Raw genomic sequence first — 13636 nt, 5'->3', positions numbered from 1 at the left:
AAGGAGGGGCTTTTAGATAGTGAATCATTGGTACTGGATTTAGGGCTTATGAATTCAATTTCCACTGTATAAAAGTTGACATTTTTATTGATCTAATTGCTCAATCCGACTCAACTTTTTGCTGATTTTGTCGAATTCACGAAATTGAAATGATCTCACATAAAAACTCAATTGATAATTTTACAAAGGAGAAAAATTTGTCAATCAAAGAAGAAGAGAAAGATTGAACTTTTAACCTCACTTGGTCATAACTTCAACGCCATTCTTTCCAGCGATAATGACAGAAGTAGCCATTCCGAGAAACAGACCATGCTCCACCACTCCTTGAAACTTCCCAATCTCTTTAGCCGCAGCGAATCCATCCTTCAAAGGAGTCTTAAAATACAAATCAATAATGTAATTACTGTTATCAGTCACATAAGGCTTGCCATCACCATCAACTCTAAGCTTTGATTCACATCCAAATTCCTTGAAGAGGTCTTGCAATCTAATCAAATTAAAGTTCCAGCAGAATTGAACAACTTCCACCGGCATAGCTAATCCACTTCCACCGAGTCCTGTAACGAGTTTGGTATCATCAGCCACAACAATAAACTTGTCAGCCACAGCTTCCACCATTTTCTCACGGAGAAGAGCACCTCCACGACCTTTGACTAAATCAAGATTCGGATCTACCTCGTCTGCTCCGTCAATAGCGAGATCGATTCTCGGATGTGTATCTAACCCAACAAGAGGAATCCCTAACGACCGTGCTTGTTCCTCCGTTCGTTTCGACGTTGGGATACCGACAATATCGTAGAGTTCACCGGAAGAGAGTAGTTTCCCGATCTGATCAACAGCGAAAGCTGCGGTGGATCCGGTTCCGAGCCCTAGAACCATCCCAGGTTTAATTGCCTCCACAGCTTTCTCCGCCGCGAGCTTCTTCAAATCGTCCTGTGAAAGCGCGACGGATTGAGCCTTGACGGAGAATGAAACGGAGGTTCGAGGAGAAGAGCCAGTGCTGCGTAGGGCAATAGAAGGAGTGCGTAGCGTAAGGTGAGAAGAGGAAACGAAGGATAAGGAAGCCATTGGAGAGAGAGGATTGAGAATGGTTGGAGAAGAAATAAAATGAAATCGAAAGGTTTGGTTTTTGACTTTTGAGTGGAAGAGGAAGGTTTAGTGGCAAGTTATAGAGTTTTGTAGTTGGTTTGAGGGTAGTATTGGAATACTAGTTTTAAGGTTGTTGTATTTGGGTTGGTGAAGATAATAACCTGCTAAACCAATCAGAGTGTTAAATATACGATGTCGTTTTTGTTTCTTTGAGAACAGAGTTATATAAAAACCTTTTTTGGTTTGGTTTCGTGGAGAGTCTAATTATTTTCTTCCACTTTCTCGATCTTTGAGATTTCTTTCAAAGGAAGAAAAAAAAAAAAACTCGCGATGTCCGCCGAATCAGCTAGCCAAATTCCTAAGGGACAGGTTAGTTAACGAAACTTTGTTGGTTTCGATGGTTTTCTTCAATGAGGAATTCAATTCTTGGGTGGGAAGATTATCTAGGGTTCTTATCTGTTGTTCGAATCTTGATTTGAAGTTTTCTGATGTGTCTATATAGTTAATCGATTCTATCTAAGTTTTGGTTGTTGTGTTTGATTATCAGGTTGATCTACTAGATTTTATTGACTGGTCTGGTGTTGAATGTCTTAACCAAAGCTCAAGTCACTCTTTGCCCAATGCTCTCAAGCAGGTTTGTTATTCTCTTATGTTCCATATCTTTATGTAGTTGTATGTCTGTATACAAGTTTTTGTTATTGGTGAGTTCTTGAAACTGTTTGTGTTTGCTATGATTGTCTATCTGTAAAAAACTTATGTGTGAGTTTATGAGATTTGATATAGATAATTGAGTACAAACTTAGGTTTTCGTGGAGTGATATTGCGTGCCAGCCTGCTTTTGAATTTATGATTACCTGTTTCTATTGGTGTTTTATGACCTGAGAAGGATTTACTTGTTCGTGTAGGGATATAGAGAAGATGAAGGTTTAAACTTAGAGAGTGATGCTGATGAACAACTTCTCATCTATATTCCTTTTAACCAAGTTATCAAACTACATTCCTTTGCTATCAAAGGCCCTGAAGAGGAAGGTAAATTGATGTTCTATATTGAAAGATAAGCATATAGTTGTTTGTTATTTTAGTCTTGCCTACAAGAATTACTTCTTTTTACTGAACTGGAGATGGGATTTTGATATGTGGGGGCTGTTACTTGTTAGCCAGTGAGATTTTAACTTTGTTTGATTCTAACTTTTCTTCAGGTCCTAAAACTGTAAAGTTTTTCTCAAACAAAGAGCACATGTGCTTCAGGTAATGTGAATCGTTTCTAATTTCTACCTAACAATATGATTTATCTCGATAAAAGCGCCGACTCACATCGTGTCTAATGAATAAAACAGCAATGTCAATGATTTTCCTCCAAGCGACACCGCTGAACTAACTGAAGAAAACCTTAAGGTATGATCTTTCTGAAATCTGACTTTATTCATTTTGTGACATATTCTGGTGATCTATCTATCTGTATTGAGACCTCTGTTCAAATCCATTTACAGGGAAAACCGGTGGTCCTAAAGTACGTAAAGTTTCAGAATGTTCGTAGGTAAGGATTTACCATGTTCTGTGTCTTTGTATATATATATTATAATATTAAGCGCAATCACAGCTCGTTCTAACGATATCTATTTAATTCAAGCTTGACGATCTTCATCGAAGCCAACCAATCAGGTTCTGAGGTCACCAAGGTTCAGAAGATTGCTCTCTATGGCTCAACGTAAGTCTCTGAAATCTTTCTGTACAAGTCTGTTACAAAGATACTCTGCCTAAAGAGAATTTTGTTCTTAGCTTTTCATATTTCTGAAATCTTTAACTTGCAAATTTATTGATCTTTACACCATTCTGTGCAAATAACAGGGTGGAGACGACTGATATGAAGGGATTGAAAAAGATTGAAGATCACTGAGCATACAAAAGTGTTTTAATCATATGATCGTATATCAGTTTGATTTCTAGTGTTCTATTGCGTTTCATCGTTTGTTTTTTACTTACTTTTTTTTGAATTAAAATAGACCAGAACTTGTGATTGCCTATTCGCAGGAATTCGAAACGAAGGATAAGTCAATTTGAAAATCATCTTGCAATTCTTAACAGTTTGGGCAGGACTCAACTTTTATCTTTGTGTGTTCATATTCTTGAGGGGGAAAAGGGCGTTTATTTATGAGGCAGTTATTACACAAGTAAAATATGAATAATGATAGAACTAGGCATCAAATAGTTATTAGTCTTAAACTCTTAATTAAACATAGATCCAATATGAAATCTTGATTTATAATAACTATTAGAAATTTGGAATTAGGATTAAAAATCTTACTGAGCATTTTTATTGGGATTATTTTCTTTCTTTGTCTGAAAACAATTAATTAATTTTTGGTTTTGGGCTATATCATTTTTTGGTTTTGGGCTTGAAAGCCCATTTAGGGTTTTCCGGAGTATCTTAATTCTTAAGCGAAACACTCTTTAGGGGTTTCGAAAGAAGAGAAAGAAACAGAGCGAAAAAACGAAAATGGCGGCGAACGGAGTAGCGACGGCGGGACGTCAGGTATCAGAGAAAGAAGCTGATATCCAGATGATGTTATCAGCCGATGTTCACCTTGGTACCAAAAACTGCAACTATCAGATGGAGCGTTATGTCTTCAAAAGACGCGACGACGGTAAACTATCTCATCTTCATCCAAATTTCATTGTACATGTAATTCTATATAGAAGCAACGTTTCCACATTCATCTACACGTAGCTTACGAATTGATAGTTTCTCCAGTTTCCATAGTGTTGGGTATTCATCTGTAATTCTCGGTTTCATAGAGTTTTGTGATGTTTTTGGATCTTTTTTTTGTTTATGAAGTTTGGATTTTTTTTTATTTGGTCAGGTATTTACATAATCAATCTTGGAAAGACATGGGACAAGCTTCAGATGGCTGCTAGGGTTATTGTAGCAATCGAAAACCCAAAAGACATAATTGTTCAATCAGCCAGGCCTTATGGACAAAGAGCTGTCTTGAAGTTTGCTCAGTACACTGGTGTTAATGCGATTGCTGGAAGACACACTCCTGGTACTTTCACTAACCAAATGCAGACTTCTTTCAGTGAGCCTAGGTTGTTGATTCTCACCGACCCAAGAACCGACCATCAGGTATATTGAATGTGTTTTACCTCATCAGTTGTGATTTAACTGTGTAGGTTTTTGGTTTTGCTAATGCGGTTTTGGTTTGTGTTTGCCAGCCAATCAAGGAAGGTGCTTTGGGAAACATTCCAACTATTGCCTTCTGTGACACGGATTCTCCAATGGGATTTGTCGACATTGGTATTCCTGCTAACAACAAGGGAAAACACAGCATTGGTTGCTTGTTCTGGCTTTTGGCTCGTATGGTTCTCCAAATGCGTGGAACCATTCTCGCAGCTCAGAAATGGGATGTCATGGTAAACTCTAGAAATACTATCAGGACTTGTGTTTCTCCAACACCAGACAAAGATCTTGACTTGTTTCTGTTGTGTAGGTGGATCTGTTTTTCTACAGGGAGCCCGAAGAAGCAAAGCAAGAGGGTGATGAAGAAGCTGAAGTACAGGCCGATTATGGAATGGTTGGTGGTGACCAGTGGACCACTGCTCAAATATCTGATGCTGCATGGTCTGGTGAAGTCGAACAGCCAATTTCTGCTGCACCTGCAGTTGGCGGTTAGTTTCTTCTTCATCATAGTCTCTCGGAATCTAAACACCAAATGTTCTAATGTTTTTGCTGTTTCCTTTTTGCAGTTACCGTTGCTGCTGGATGGGAGGCTGCTTCTGTTCCAGCTGCTGGTTGGGAGTAAAAGCTCTCTTATTAGTTTAGCTCGAACTCGGTTAGATGTAGACCTGATTTTTTTGTTTTCGAGATTTGGAGAGGATTAGGACCATATTAGCTTGCTTTACTTCTTGTCTCTTGAGAATTGCGACCATGAGATTAGGTGCATTTTTGCCGGTATTTCCAAGTTTCAACCATATAACGGTATTTTATCGTTGATTCTTTCATTGAATTGAACATTGGTCTTCTATTTAAGTCATATTATTCATTGATATTGCAAAAAAAATCTGAATGTTATGAATATTATGCATAATAGAATCTCCAACATGAAATCTCTCACGAAAGCTCTCAAGAGAACAACATTGAATCGACATGTAAAGTGTTTAATGTCGCAGTATCCAATATTATACATTTATACCTATAAAATTGAGCTTGAAAGTAGCCCCCACATTCGATGCCGTTGTGTGGTGTTTCCAACAGTCTTCTTTTCTTTGTCATACTGTTGCCAATGGTCGGCCGTTAATTACAGCTGAACACGACATTTTACTTTATCGGTCAAAGCTTAAACCGGAATCAATTCCTTCGCAAAAAAACTAAGATGTTGACAAAGTCAAAGGATGGAAGGAGGCCAAGAAGGTTCGTGACACACTGAGTAGTGAGTCCCTAAGCCTTAAGATCTGATCTCATCCTAATTTTAATATGTTTTTGCCTTTTACTATGTTTTAAGAATTAACGTTATGATAATTTACAAATATAATTTCCGTCTAAATTCGTATTAAATTACCAGTTATCTTCTCATGAAAAAAGCAAATGACTTTCATCTAGTATTTGTTAATATGATTACGTAACATCAAGGTGTAATCGGCTTTTAGTAGCAAAAATAATGAGGCAATTAAAAGTTTCGATTTAACCCCATGATCTTAAAACTAGTGAGAATAAGATAGTTAATCATTTTCATTTTTTTCGAAGAAATCAAATTACTTAACATACTTAATCATTTCATTTCCTATGTAAGCCACTTAGTTCCGGAATGGTTGGCTCATGAAGCCAACATTTTCGAACGAGTTTAATAAAGTATGATGTTTTGGAGATAAAAAAAAAAAAAAAAAATACTTTGGATCTACATGTGTGATTGGGTAATCGAGGATTGGTTGGCTAAGCAAACGACAACATTATATAATAACCAAAAAGTGGAATATAATTAAATTTTTAATTATGTTAGCCGAAAGTGAAACGGTATCTAAGTATGCGTGTTATGGACTCACTCACCATTAAATAATTTAACTGTGTTAACCAAAATAATTTGAATAAAATATCCTTCGCATCATCACACTTTTGCAGTCTTACAGTTCATGGTTCACATGCTAACACCTTCCTTAAAGATTAATGATTTTCTATTAAAAAAAAAGTTAATAATTTTCTTTTGGAGTGTGAGATATAAAACTTTCGCTACGAAGAAACCCTAGAGCAACACCTTCTTTTTCTCTCTCTCTTTAGTAGAACTTCAAGAAGGTTGACAATTCGAGCTATGTTAGGCATTGATGAAACTTCGATTAATTTTGTTTTTTCTGTATGGCATTTGAAGACATATTTCGTTTGGAATTGAATTATGTTATGTTTCGTTATGTTATAGACTTATAGTAAAATTGTGCCGGTTTGGTATTAAAAAAATCGCAATTTTAGTGACGTAACTATTATCATAAGATTCTTTATAAAAAAGAAAGCTATTAGCAAAATATTACAGAATAAGCCATGCAAAACGATGACGATCCTCTTGTTACATGTGACTTGAAGCTATTTAAATAACAGTGTTTGGTTTTCGATAATGTTTGCATGTGACTTGTAACTTAAGATATCCGTGTCAACATGGTGCATGAATATAACCTTAGATGATAATTAATAAATGTTTCTGTGTCTAATTTTCACCTTCTAATCGTATATACTAGAGAATGGTGTTGTATGTGTCAGCATGCGTTGTCTTTAGGCGTGGCAATATTCAATTTGTATCCTTCTTTTTATCTGTAATTAATAACACGGGACCACAAGTTCATGTTCTCACTTTTTCAACTCCCAAAATGCTTTCTTTGTTTAACATACTAAATACCTACGGTTTATACTAATTATTTTTCAAAATGTAAATACTCTTTTGATGTTTACAATTCAAAATTCAAACTGAAGTTCTATATTCATAGATCATAAAGAAAGTTAGAAATTCTACATTTAACGGTCTGTGTTAAGTACTTCTACTTACTTTTTTTACCATGGGTGAGAAAGTGAAAAGATATCCATAATGAAATGGAAAAACATCTAATACAAAAAGTAGAATGAAATTGATTTGTATTGGTTAACAACCTAACATATGTAAATGTAGAATCATGACCTATTAAGCTTCTCTTTTTCCTTAATTCATAATTTTATTCTAGATGAAAACCAAGATTATAGACACGTGTATCTTAATAATTGTGCCTTAATTTTCTGAGGATCCAAACACAGAAAGTGTTAATTAAAGAGCTTAAAATTCACATAAGACTGACTAGTAAACACAACTACAGTTTAAAGAAAAGTACTACTATGTATTATAATAATTTTCAAATAATGATTTGATCAGTCACAAATCACTCTCTTAGCTAGGCTTCTTCATACCATATATATATCATTCTTCTCTCTCCCTCCCACTACTCACACGATAAACAAGAAGCTAACACAAAGCACACATATATATACACAAATCCATGTGTATATGCAAGTAAAGATATATAGTCGTCTTCATGTCTGTATGTATACCATGTACCAGTAGCAGTTAAGCTGCCAGCATGATCTTGTCTTCCTCTCTTAGGTTTCATATATAGTTAATAAATATTTTATATATTTCTTGTTCTTACAAGATTATATGATCATAGCTTAGAGAGAGAGAGAGACTAGGTCATGCTGGTAGTTTCACCTGCTAATGATTGTAGCATGAAGGAGAAGAAGAAGAAGAAGAAGACATACAGTAAATACTCCTATAATCCTTTACATTCAGAAAGAGGATCTCATGAAAACAGCAGAGATTAATTATATTAAGCAGGTATGTGATCGCTCCGAGATTTCTTATTGGTCTTTTAAATTTGTTTCTTTCATATCACTTTGTTTTTGAACATTAAATTCTTTTCATTAACTGATGTATAACTTGTGCTAGTGTGACAATCATGAATTCAAATTAGAAATTTAAGCTAGGATCATCAAGTTATTCGGTTAAGATTGAGGAGAATATATAATTAAGAAACTTAAGAATGTGATAAGATTTGTCAGTGTGATGATCCAATCAATAAGTTTCAAAAACAAAATTATATTAAAAATCATACTACTTGGTTACAACTTACAACTGGACAGAGAGGGCTTGAATTATAGGTTATAAAGGAATATTCTATTACCAAAGACGTTTTTAATCTTACATGTTTTAAAAGACATTAATTAGAAAATGTAGATTCTTTTTCTTTCTTTTCTTTTTTTGATTCAAGAGAGTATTCTTCTTCTTTTTTTGTGGGCCAAACTTCAAGAGAGTATCTAAAGCCCAAAATCTAAATTTTGAGACTAGAAACGTCGCCGTTTATCTCAACGTAATGTTTTGACCTTTTTGACGTTGGAAGACAAAAGTCACGGAAGTACGAAAGTACAAAATTGGACTCTATCCTATCCTCACAAATTTGCATTGAGATTACAATAAAACGAGTGGTGTTGCTCTGTTCTGTTCTTCCCACTTCTACTCCAAAAAATCCTAACTTTTCGCATTATCTTCGGTTTTGCGTTTCGATTTTTTGTCTGAAAATCCCAATTCGACACTCTGTTTCTGCCCACAAAACTATCTTCCATGAAAAATCGAAACTTTGTCTACAAATAATGACTCCGTTATCCTCTGAACTCGTTGGTTTCACTATCCCTTTCTACTCCAAAACTCAGAAACCCTATTCAAATTCTTCTCACGGACTCCTACTATCTCACAATCGAAGCTCCCTCTTAACCTTCTCAAACTCTAACCCTAACAACGACAATGGTAGATCCTTTTCATCTTCAGGAGCAAGAAACCTTCAAACCACTACCACAACAGACGCAACACTCCCCACAGAACGAAGACAACAACATTCACAATCTCTCGGATTTAGAGATACACAGATGCTCAAAATCTTCCATCGATCATGCCGTTCAGGGAATTACATCGAATCTCTACACTTACTCGAGACCATGGTACGCAAAGGTTACAATCCTGATGTGATACTCTGCACTAAGCTCATTAAAGGGTTCTTCACTCTAAGAAACATCCCTAAAGCTGTTAGGGTTATGGAGATTCTCGAGAAATTCGGACAGCCTGATGTGTTTGCTTACAACGCTCTGATTAATGGGTTTTGTAAGATGAATCGAATCGATGATGCTACGAGAGTTCTTGATAGGATGAGAAGTAAAGATTTTTCACCAGATACCGTGACTTACAACATAATGATTGGTAGTTTGTGTAGTAGAGGTAAACTTGATCTTGCTTTGAAGGTTTTAAATCAGTTGTTAAGTGATAATTGCCAACCTACTGTCATTACTTACACGATTTTGATCGAAGCTACGATGCTCGAAGGCGGAGTTGATGAAGCGTTGAAGCTTATGGATGAGATGTTGTCTAGAGGGTTAAAACCTGATATGTTTACTTATAACACAATCATTAGAGGAATGTGTAAAGAAGGGATGGTGGACCGCGCGTTTGAGATGGTTCGGAATTTGGAATTGAAAGGTTGTGAGCCTGATGTGATCTCTTATAACATCTTGCTTCGTGCTCTTTTGAATCAAGGGAAATGGGAAGAAGGTGAGAAGCTAATGACTAAGATGTTTTCAGAGAAGTGTGATCCTAATGTTGTGACTTATAGCATTTTGATTACTACTCTATGTCGCGATGGAAAGATCGAAGAAGCGATGAATCTTCTTAAGCTTATGAAGGAAAAAGGGTTAACTCCTGATGCTTATAGCTATGATCCTTTGATAGCTGCGTTTTGTAGAGAAGGTAGGTTAGATGTTGCTATTGAGTTCTTGGAAACTATGATCTCTGACGGATGTTTACCGGACATAGTTAACTACAACACGGTTTTAGCTACGTTGTGTAAGAACGGGAAAGCAGACCAAGCGTTGGAGATTTTTGGGAAACTAGGAGAAGTTGGCTGCTCACCGAACTCTAGTTCTTACAACACGATGTTTAGCGCGTTATGGAGCAGTGGAGATAAAATCAGAGCGTTACATATGATATTAGAGATGATGAGTAACGGGATAGATCCTGATGAGATCACATATAACTCGATGATATCGTGTCTGTGCAGAGAAGGAATGGTAGATGAAGCTTTTGAGTTATTGGTTGATATGAGGAGCTGTGAGTTTCATCCATCGGTTGTTACATACAACATTGTTCTTTTGGGATTCTGCAAAGCTCATAGGATCGAGGACGCGATCAATGTTTTGGAATCAATGGTGGGAAATGGATGTAGGCCTAATGAAACTACTTATACTGTGCTCATTGAAGGGATTGGGTTTGCTGGATATAGAGCAGAAGCAATGGAGTTAGCAAATGATTTGGTTCGCATCGATGCCATTTCGGAGTACTCGTTCAAGAGGTTGCATAGGACTTTCCCTTTACTTAATGTTTTACAGAGATCTTCTCAGACATTTGGTTATTAAGTGAAAGTCGAGAACCTAGATAACTGATCCAGGTTTTCAAGAAAGGGTGTTCTTAAAATACGATCACGTAGTTCTCAAGGTACCAATGGAAAGTGTAAGGAAACCTCACCTGTGCAACACCAAGATATTGACAGTCCATAGCTGCAACTGCTACCTGCTGCTCATACTTGGTCCCGGAAGACGTTTTGCCCTCTAGTTTTATATACCAAACATAATGTGCAAGCAGCTCTTTCATTGTGTTTCTACGATTCGTGTAAAGTTAAACACCTATTATCTAAGATAATTAGAACAAATCGAACCAAATTGGCAGATGTATTAGATGTACATACAAAATCCATAGAAAAGGGTTCTTCTTATACTAAAAACAATATCTTCAAGTACAGAGAATAGTCCATATTAATCGGGCTTTTAATGGGCCAGATGATATATCGATGCGGCCTAAATTAATTTTAAATTAAGAACATAATTACATAACTTGATGTGCTTTGTGTTATCAAAAATAGAAGTATGTGCTTTGTGTTGTTGTTGCGGCGAGGATTTCGATTATTTGGCACAGAATGTGGGAGCAAGACAACCAAATGGGATCCTGTTCAATCACTTCAGCTGAATCATCAATCTCTTGTCTTGCTCGAGAATTGCAATTCCAGGAATCAATTCAAGCAGGTTTTGGCACAGATCATGCGTTTCAATCTCATCTGCGATACGTTTCCCATGAGCCGTCTTATCTTCTTCTCGGCGATCACATACCCAGAGAATCTCGACTTGGCGAAGCTTCTATTTCTTAATTTCACTCCCAACCCGAATGTTTTTGTTTACAACACAATGATATCTGCTGTTTCGAGCTCGAAAAATGAATGCTTTGGTCTGTATAGTTCTATGATTAGGCACCGTGTCTCTCCTGACAGGCAAACGTTTCTCTATCTCATGAAAGCTTCGAGTTTTCTGTCGGAAGTGAAGCAGATCCATTGCCATATCATTGTTTCTGGGTGTTTGTCTCTTGGGAATTACCTGTGGAATTCTCTGGTTAAGTTTTACATGGAGTTGGGAAATTTTGGTGTTGCAGAGAAGGTGTTTGCTAGAATGCCTCATCCAGATGTCAGCTCTTTTAACGTTATGATTGTTGGTTATGCTAAGCAGGGTTTTAGTTTAGAGGCACTTAAACTGTATTTTAAGATGGTTAGTGATGGTATTGAACCTGATGAGTACACTGTGCTGAGTCTTCTTGTTTGTTGTGGTCATTTATCAGATATTAGACTTGGGAAGGGAGTTCATGGTTGGATTGAGAGGAGAGGACCTGTTTATTCATCTAATTTGATTCTGAGCAATGCTCTTTTGGACATGTATTTCAAATGCAAAGAATCTGGTCTTGCTAAAAGAGCTTTTGATGCGATGAAGAAGAAAGACATGCGCTCTTGGAACACCATGGTTGTTGGGTTTGTTAGGCTTGGGGACATGGAAGCTGCTCAGGCTGTTTTTGATCAGATGCCCAAAAGGGATCTTGTTTCTTGGAACTCTCTTCTTTTTGGTTATTCGAAGAAGGGATGTGACCAAAGAACCGTCAGAGAATTGTTCTATGAAATGACGATCGTGGAGAAGGTCAAGCCAGACCGCGTCACTATGGTTAGTTTGATAAGTGGTGCAGCAAACAACGGAGAACTGAGCCATGGAAGATGGGTGCACGGATTAGTGATCCGTCTGCAACTGAAAGGTGATGCCTTTCTGAGTTCGGCTCTGATAGATATGTACTGCAAATGTGGTATCATTGAGCGGGCTTTTATGGTTTTCAAGACAGCTACCGAGAAAGATGTCGCGCTATGGACATCAATGATAACTGGGTTGGCCTTCCACGGAAATGGCCAGCAAGCTCTGCAGCTATTCGGAAGAATGCAAGAAGAAGGTGTGACGCCAAACAATGTCACTCTGCTCGCTGTCCTGACAGCTTGCAGTCATAGCGGACTCGTGGAGGAAGGGCTACACGTTTTCAACCACATGAAGGATAAATTCGGCTTTGACCCTGAAACTGAGCATTACGGAAGCCTTGTGGATCTGTTGTGTAGGGCAGGGAGAGTAGAGGAAGCGAAAGACATAGTGCAAAAGAAGATGCCAATGAGACCAAGTCAGTCAATGTGGGGATCAATCTTAAGTGCTTGTCGGGGAGGTGAAGACATTGAAACCGCAGAGTTGGCTTTAACTGAATTGCTTAAGTTGGAACCTGAAAAAGAAGGCGGATACGTTTTGTTGTCTAATATATATGCAACCGTTGGAAGATGGGGATATTCAGACAAGACGAGAGAAGCAATGGAGAATCGCGGAGTAAAGAAGACTGCAGGATATAGTAGTGTAGTTGGAGTAGAGGGACTTCATAGGTTTGTGGCTGCAGAGAAGCAAAACCATCCAAGATGGACGGAGATAAAAAGAATATTGCAGCATCTGTATAATGAAATGAAGCCAAAATTGGATTGTTTGGACTTGTTAGAAATAGAGATCAAATAGCAATCTAAGCATTTGAGAGAGCATGCATCAGGGAGGAGATTTCTCGACACAAAGTAATTAAAGCATGATTTCAAAGTTGAAAACTCCCGAGAGAACAAATGCCGGTGCTGGTTGGCTTACGGTGTGTTGATAAAACAATCCTCCTCCTTGAAAGAGATATCACCTCATTTGGATCAACCTTATCATCAATCAATTCAGAGACAGTGCCGCCAGCAATATCCTCTGTATTTGAAGATGAAGCTAGCAAAGGAAAAGTGGTAAAGTCAAGAGTATTGGTACCTTCTCACGTAGCGTGTTTGTTGCAATAGCCCACCCTTGTTCACGTACTTTAGAGATCACAAAGTCAAACTGTTGTATTGAGAAAATGCAAACTGTTGTATTTAATTATATCTATGTCCAAATATATATATAGAAGAATTTCGTTTAAGAAAAGACACATAGTATGAACTTTCCCTGTATCCATAGTATTTTATCAGATAGTCTATTGTCTCTGTTTGCTGCTTCGCCAGCTCCTTTTATCTCTCATCCTGTTCGCGGTTCTTTAATTTTATATGATAAGGAATTGATAAAAACAGAAACAAATGTCGACGTTGT

General features: G+C 37.2%; 5 protein-coding genes, 1 long non-coding RNA gene and 1 other non-coding gene across 9 annotated transcripts; 6 read left to right on the top strand and 1 right to left on the bottom strand.

Annotated features, from left to right (window-relative positions):
• Positions 1-144: 144 nt before the first annotated feature.
• On the bottom strand, positions 145-1136 carry EMB3119 (Ribose 5-phosphate isomerase, type A protein). The gene has a single exon (NM_111351.4). The coding sequence runs from the start codon at positions 1066-1068 to the stop codon at positions 238-240; it is 831 nt and encodes a 276-aa protein (NP_187130.1). The 5' UTR covers positions 1069-1136; the 3' UTR covers positions 145-237.
• AT3G01505 lies at positions 306-540 on the top strand. Its single transcript, NR_140835.1, has one exon. It is a non-coding gene; the product is annotated as an other RNA (long non-coding RNA).
• A 206-nt stretch (positions 1137-1342) lies between the features above and the next one.
• On the top strand, positions 1343-3435 carry AT3G04780 (PITH domain protein (DUF1000)). The gene is made up of 8 exons (NM_111350.3): positions 1343-1458; positions 1637-1723; positions 1995-2118; positions 2289-2337; positions 2427-2484; positions 2580-2626; positions 2720-2797; positions 2938-3435. The coding sequence occupies exons 1-8, from the start codon at positions 1420-1422 to the stop codon at positions 2984-2986; spliced, it is 531 nt and encodes a 176-aa protein (NP_566238.1). The 5' UTR covers positions 1343-1419; the 3' UTR covers positions 2987-3435.
• RPSAb (40s ribosomal protein SA B) lies at positions 3304-5160 on the top strand. 2 transcript variants are annotated; one of them, NM_111349.4, is made up of 5 exons: positions 3304-3734; positions 3951-4213; positions 4303-4500; positions 4578-4755; positions 4834-5160. In NM_111349.4, exons 1-5 carry the CDS (start codon positions 3587-3589, stop codon positions 4887-4889), a joined length of 843 nt encoding a protein of 280 aa, NP_187128.1. In that variant the 5' UTR covers positions 3304-3586; the 3' UTR covers positions 4890-5160. The 2 variants fall into 2 exon arrangements, with proteins under 2 accessions (NP_187128.1, NP_850515.1); NM_180184.2 differs by having other exon boundaries at positions 3546-3734; positions 4303-4755; positions 4834-5139.
• Positions 5161-7651: 2491 nt separating this feature from the next.
• On the top strand, positions 7652-7811 carry MIR167c. The gene has a single exon (NR_141122.1). It is a non-coding gene; the product is annotated as a microRNA ath-MIR167c precursor (primary transcript).
• Positions 7812-8482: 671 nt separating this feature from the next.
• Positions 8483-11014, top strand: AT3G04760 (Pentatricopeptide repeat (PPR-like) superfamily protein). Of its 2 annotated transcripts, NM_001337541.1 has the most exons (2): positions 8554-9359; positions 9450-10934. In NM_001337541.1, exons 1-2 carry the CDS (start codon positions 8741-8743, stop codon positions 10547-10549), a joined length of 1719 nt encoding a protein of 572 aa, NP_001326464.1. In that variant the 5' UTR covers positions 8554-8740; the 3' UTR covers positions 10550-10934. The 2 variants fall into 2 exon arrangements, with proteins under 2 accessions (NP_566237.1, NP_001326464.1); NM_111348.2 differs by having other exon boundaries at positions 8483-11014.
• Positions 11015-11043: 29 nt separating this feature from the next.
• AT3G04750 (Tetratricopeptide repeat (TPR)-like superfamily protein) lies at positions 11044-13554 on the top strand. The gene has a single exon (NM_111347.2). The coding sequence runs from the start codon at positions 11057-11059 to the stop codon at positions 13040-13042; it is 1986 nt and encodes a 661-aa protein (NP_187126.1). The 5' UTR covers positions 11044-11056; the 3' UTR covers positions 13043-13554.
• Positions 13555-13636: the final 82 nt, after the last annotated feature.

Source organism: Arabidopsis thaliana, chromosome 3 (genome assembly GCF_000001735.4).
Source record: "Arabidopsis thaliana chromosome 3, partial sequence".
Classification (NCBI taxonomy): domain Eukaryota; kingdom Viridiplantae; phylum Streptophyta; class Magnoliopsida; order Brassicales; family Brassicaceae; genus Arabidopsis; species Arabidopsis thaliana.
Note: the sequence above shows the minus strand (reverse complement) of the source record. Positions and strands in the feature narration are given on the sequence as shown.

Excerpts from the sequence above, each read along its gene's own strand:
- EMB3119 (NM_111351.4), bottom strand. The coding sequence starts at position 1,068 with ATGGCTTCCTTATCCTTCGTTTCCTCTTCTCACCTTACGCTACGCACT.
- AT3G04780 (NM_111350.3), top strand. The coding sequence starts at position 1,420 with ATGTCCGCCGAATCAGCTAGCCAAATTCCTAAGGGACAG. Across the intron at positions 1,724-1,994 it reads TGCCCAATGCTCTCAAGCAG|GGATATAGAGAAGATGAAGG; the intron begins GTTTGTTATTCT and ends TTGTTCGTGTAG. Across the intron at positions 2,798-2,937 it reads ATTGCTCTCTATGGCTCAAC|GGTGGAGACGACTGATATGA; the intron begins GTAAGTCTCTGA and ends TGCAAATAACAG.
- RPSAb (NM_180184.2), top strand. The coding sequence starts at position 3,587 with ATGGCGGCGAACGGAGTAGCGACGGCGGGACGTCAGGTATCAGAGAAA. Across the intron at positions 3,735-3,950 it reads CTTCAAAAGACGCGACGACG|GTATTTACATAATCAATCTT; the intron begins GTAAACTATCTC and ends TTATTTGGTCAG. Across the intron at positions 4,756-4,833 it reads TGCTGCACCTGCAGTTGGCG|TTACCGTTGCTGCTGGATGG; the intron begins GTTAGTTTCTTC and ends TCCTTTTTGCAG.
- AT3G04760 (NM_111348.2), top strand. The coding sequence starts at position 8,741 with ATGACTCCGTTATCCTCTGAACTCGTTGGTTTCACTATCCCTTTCTAC.
- AT3G04750 (NM_111347.2), top strand. The coding sequence starts at position 11,057 with ATGTGCTTTGTGTTGTTGTTGCGGCGAGGATTTCGATTATTTGGCACA.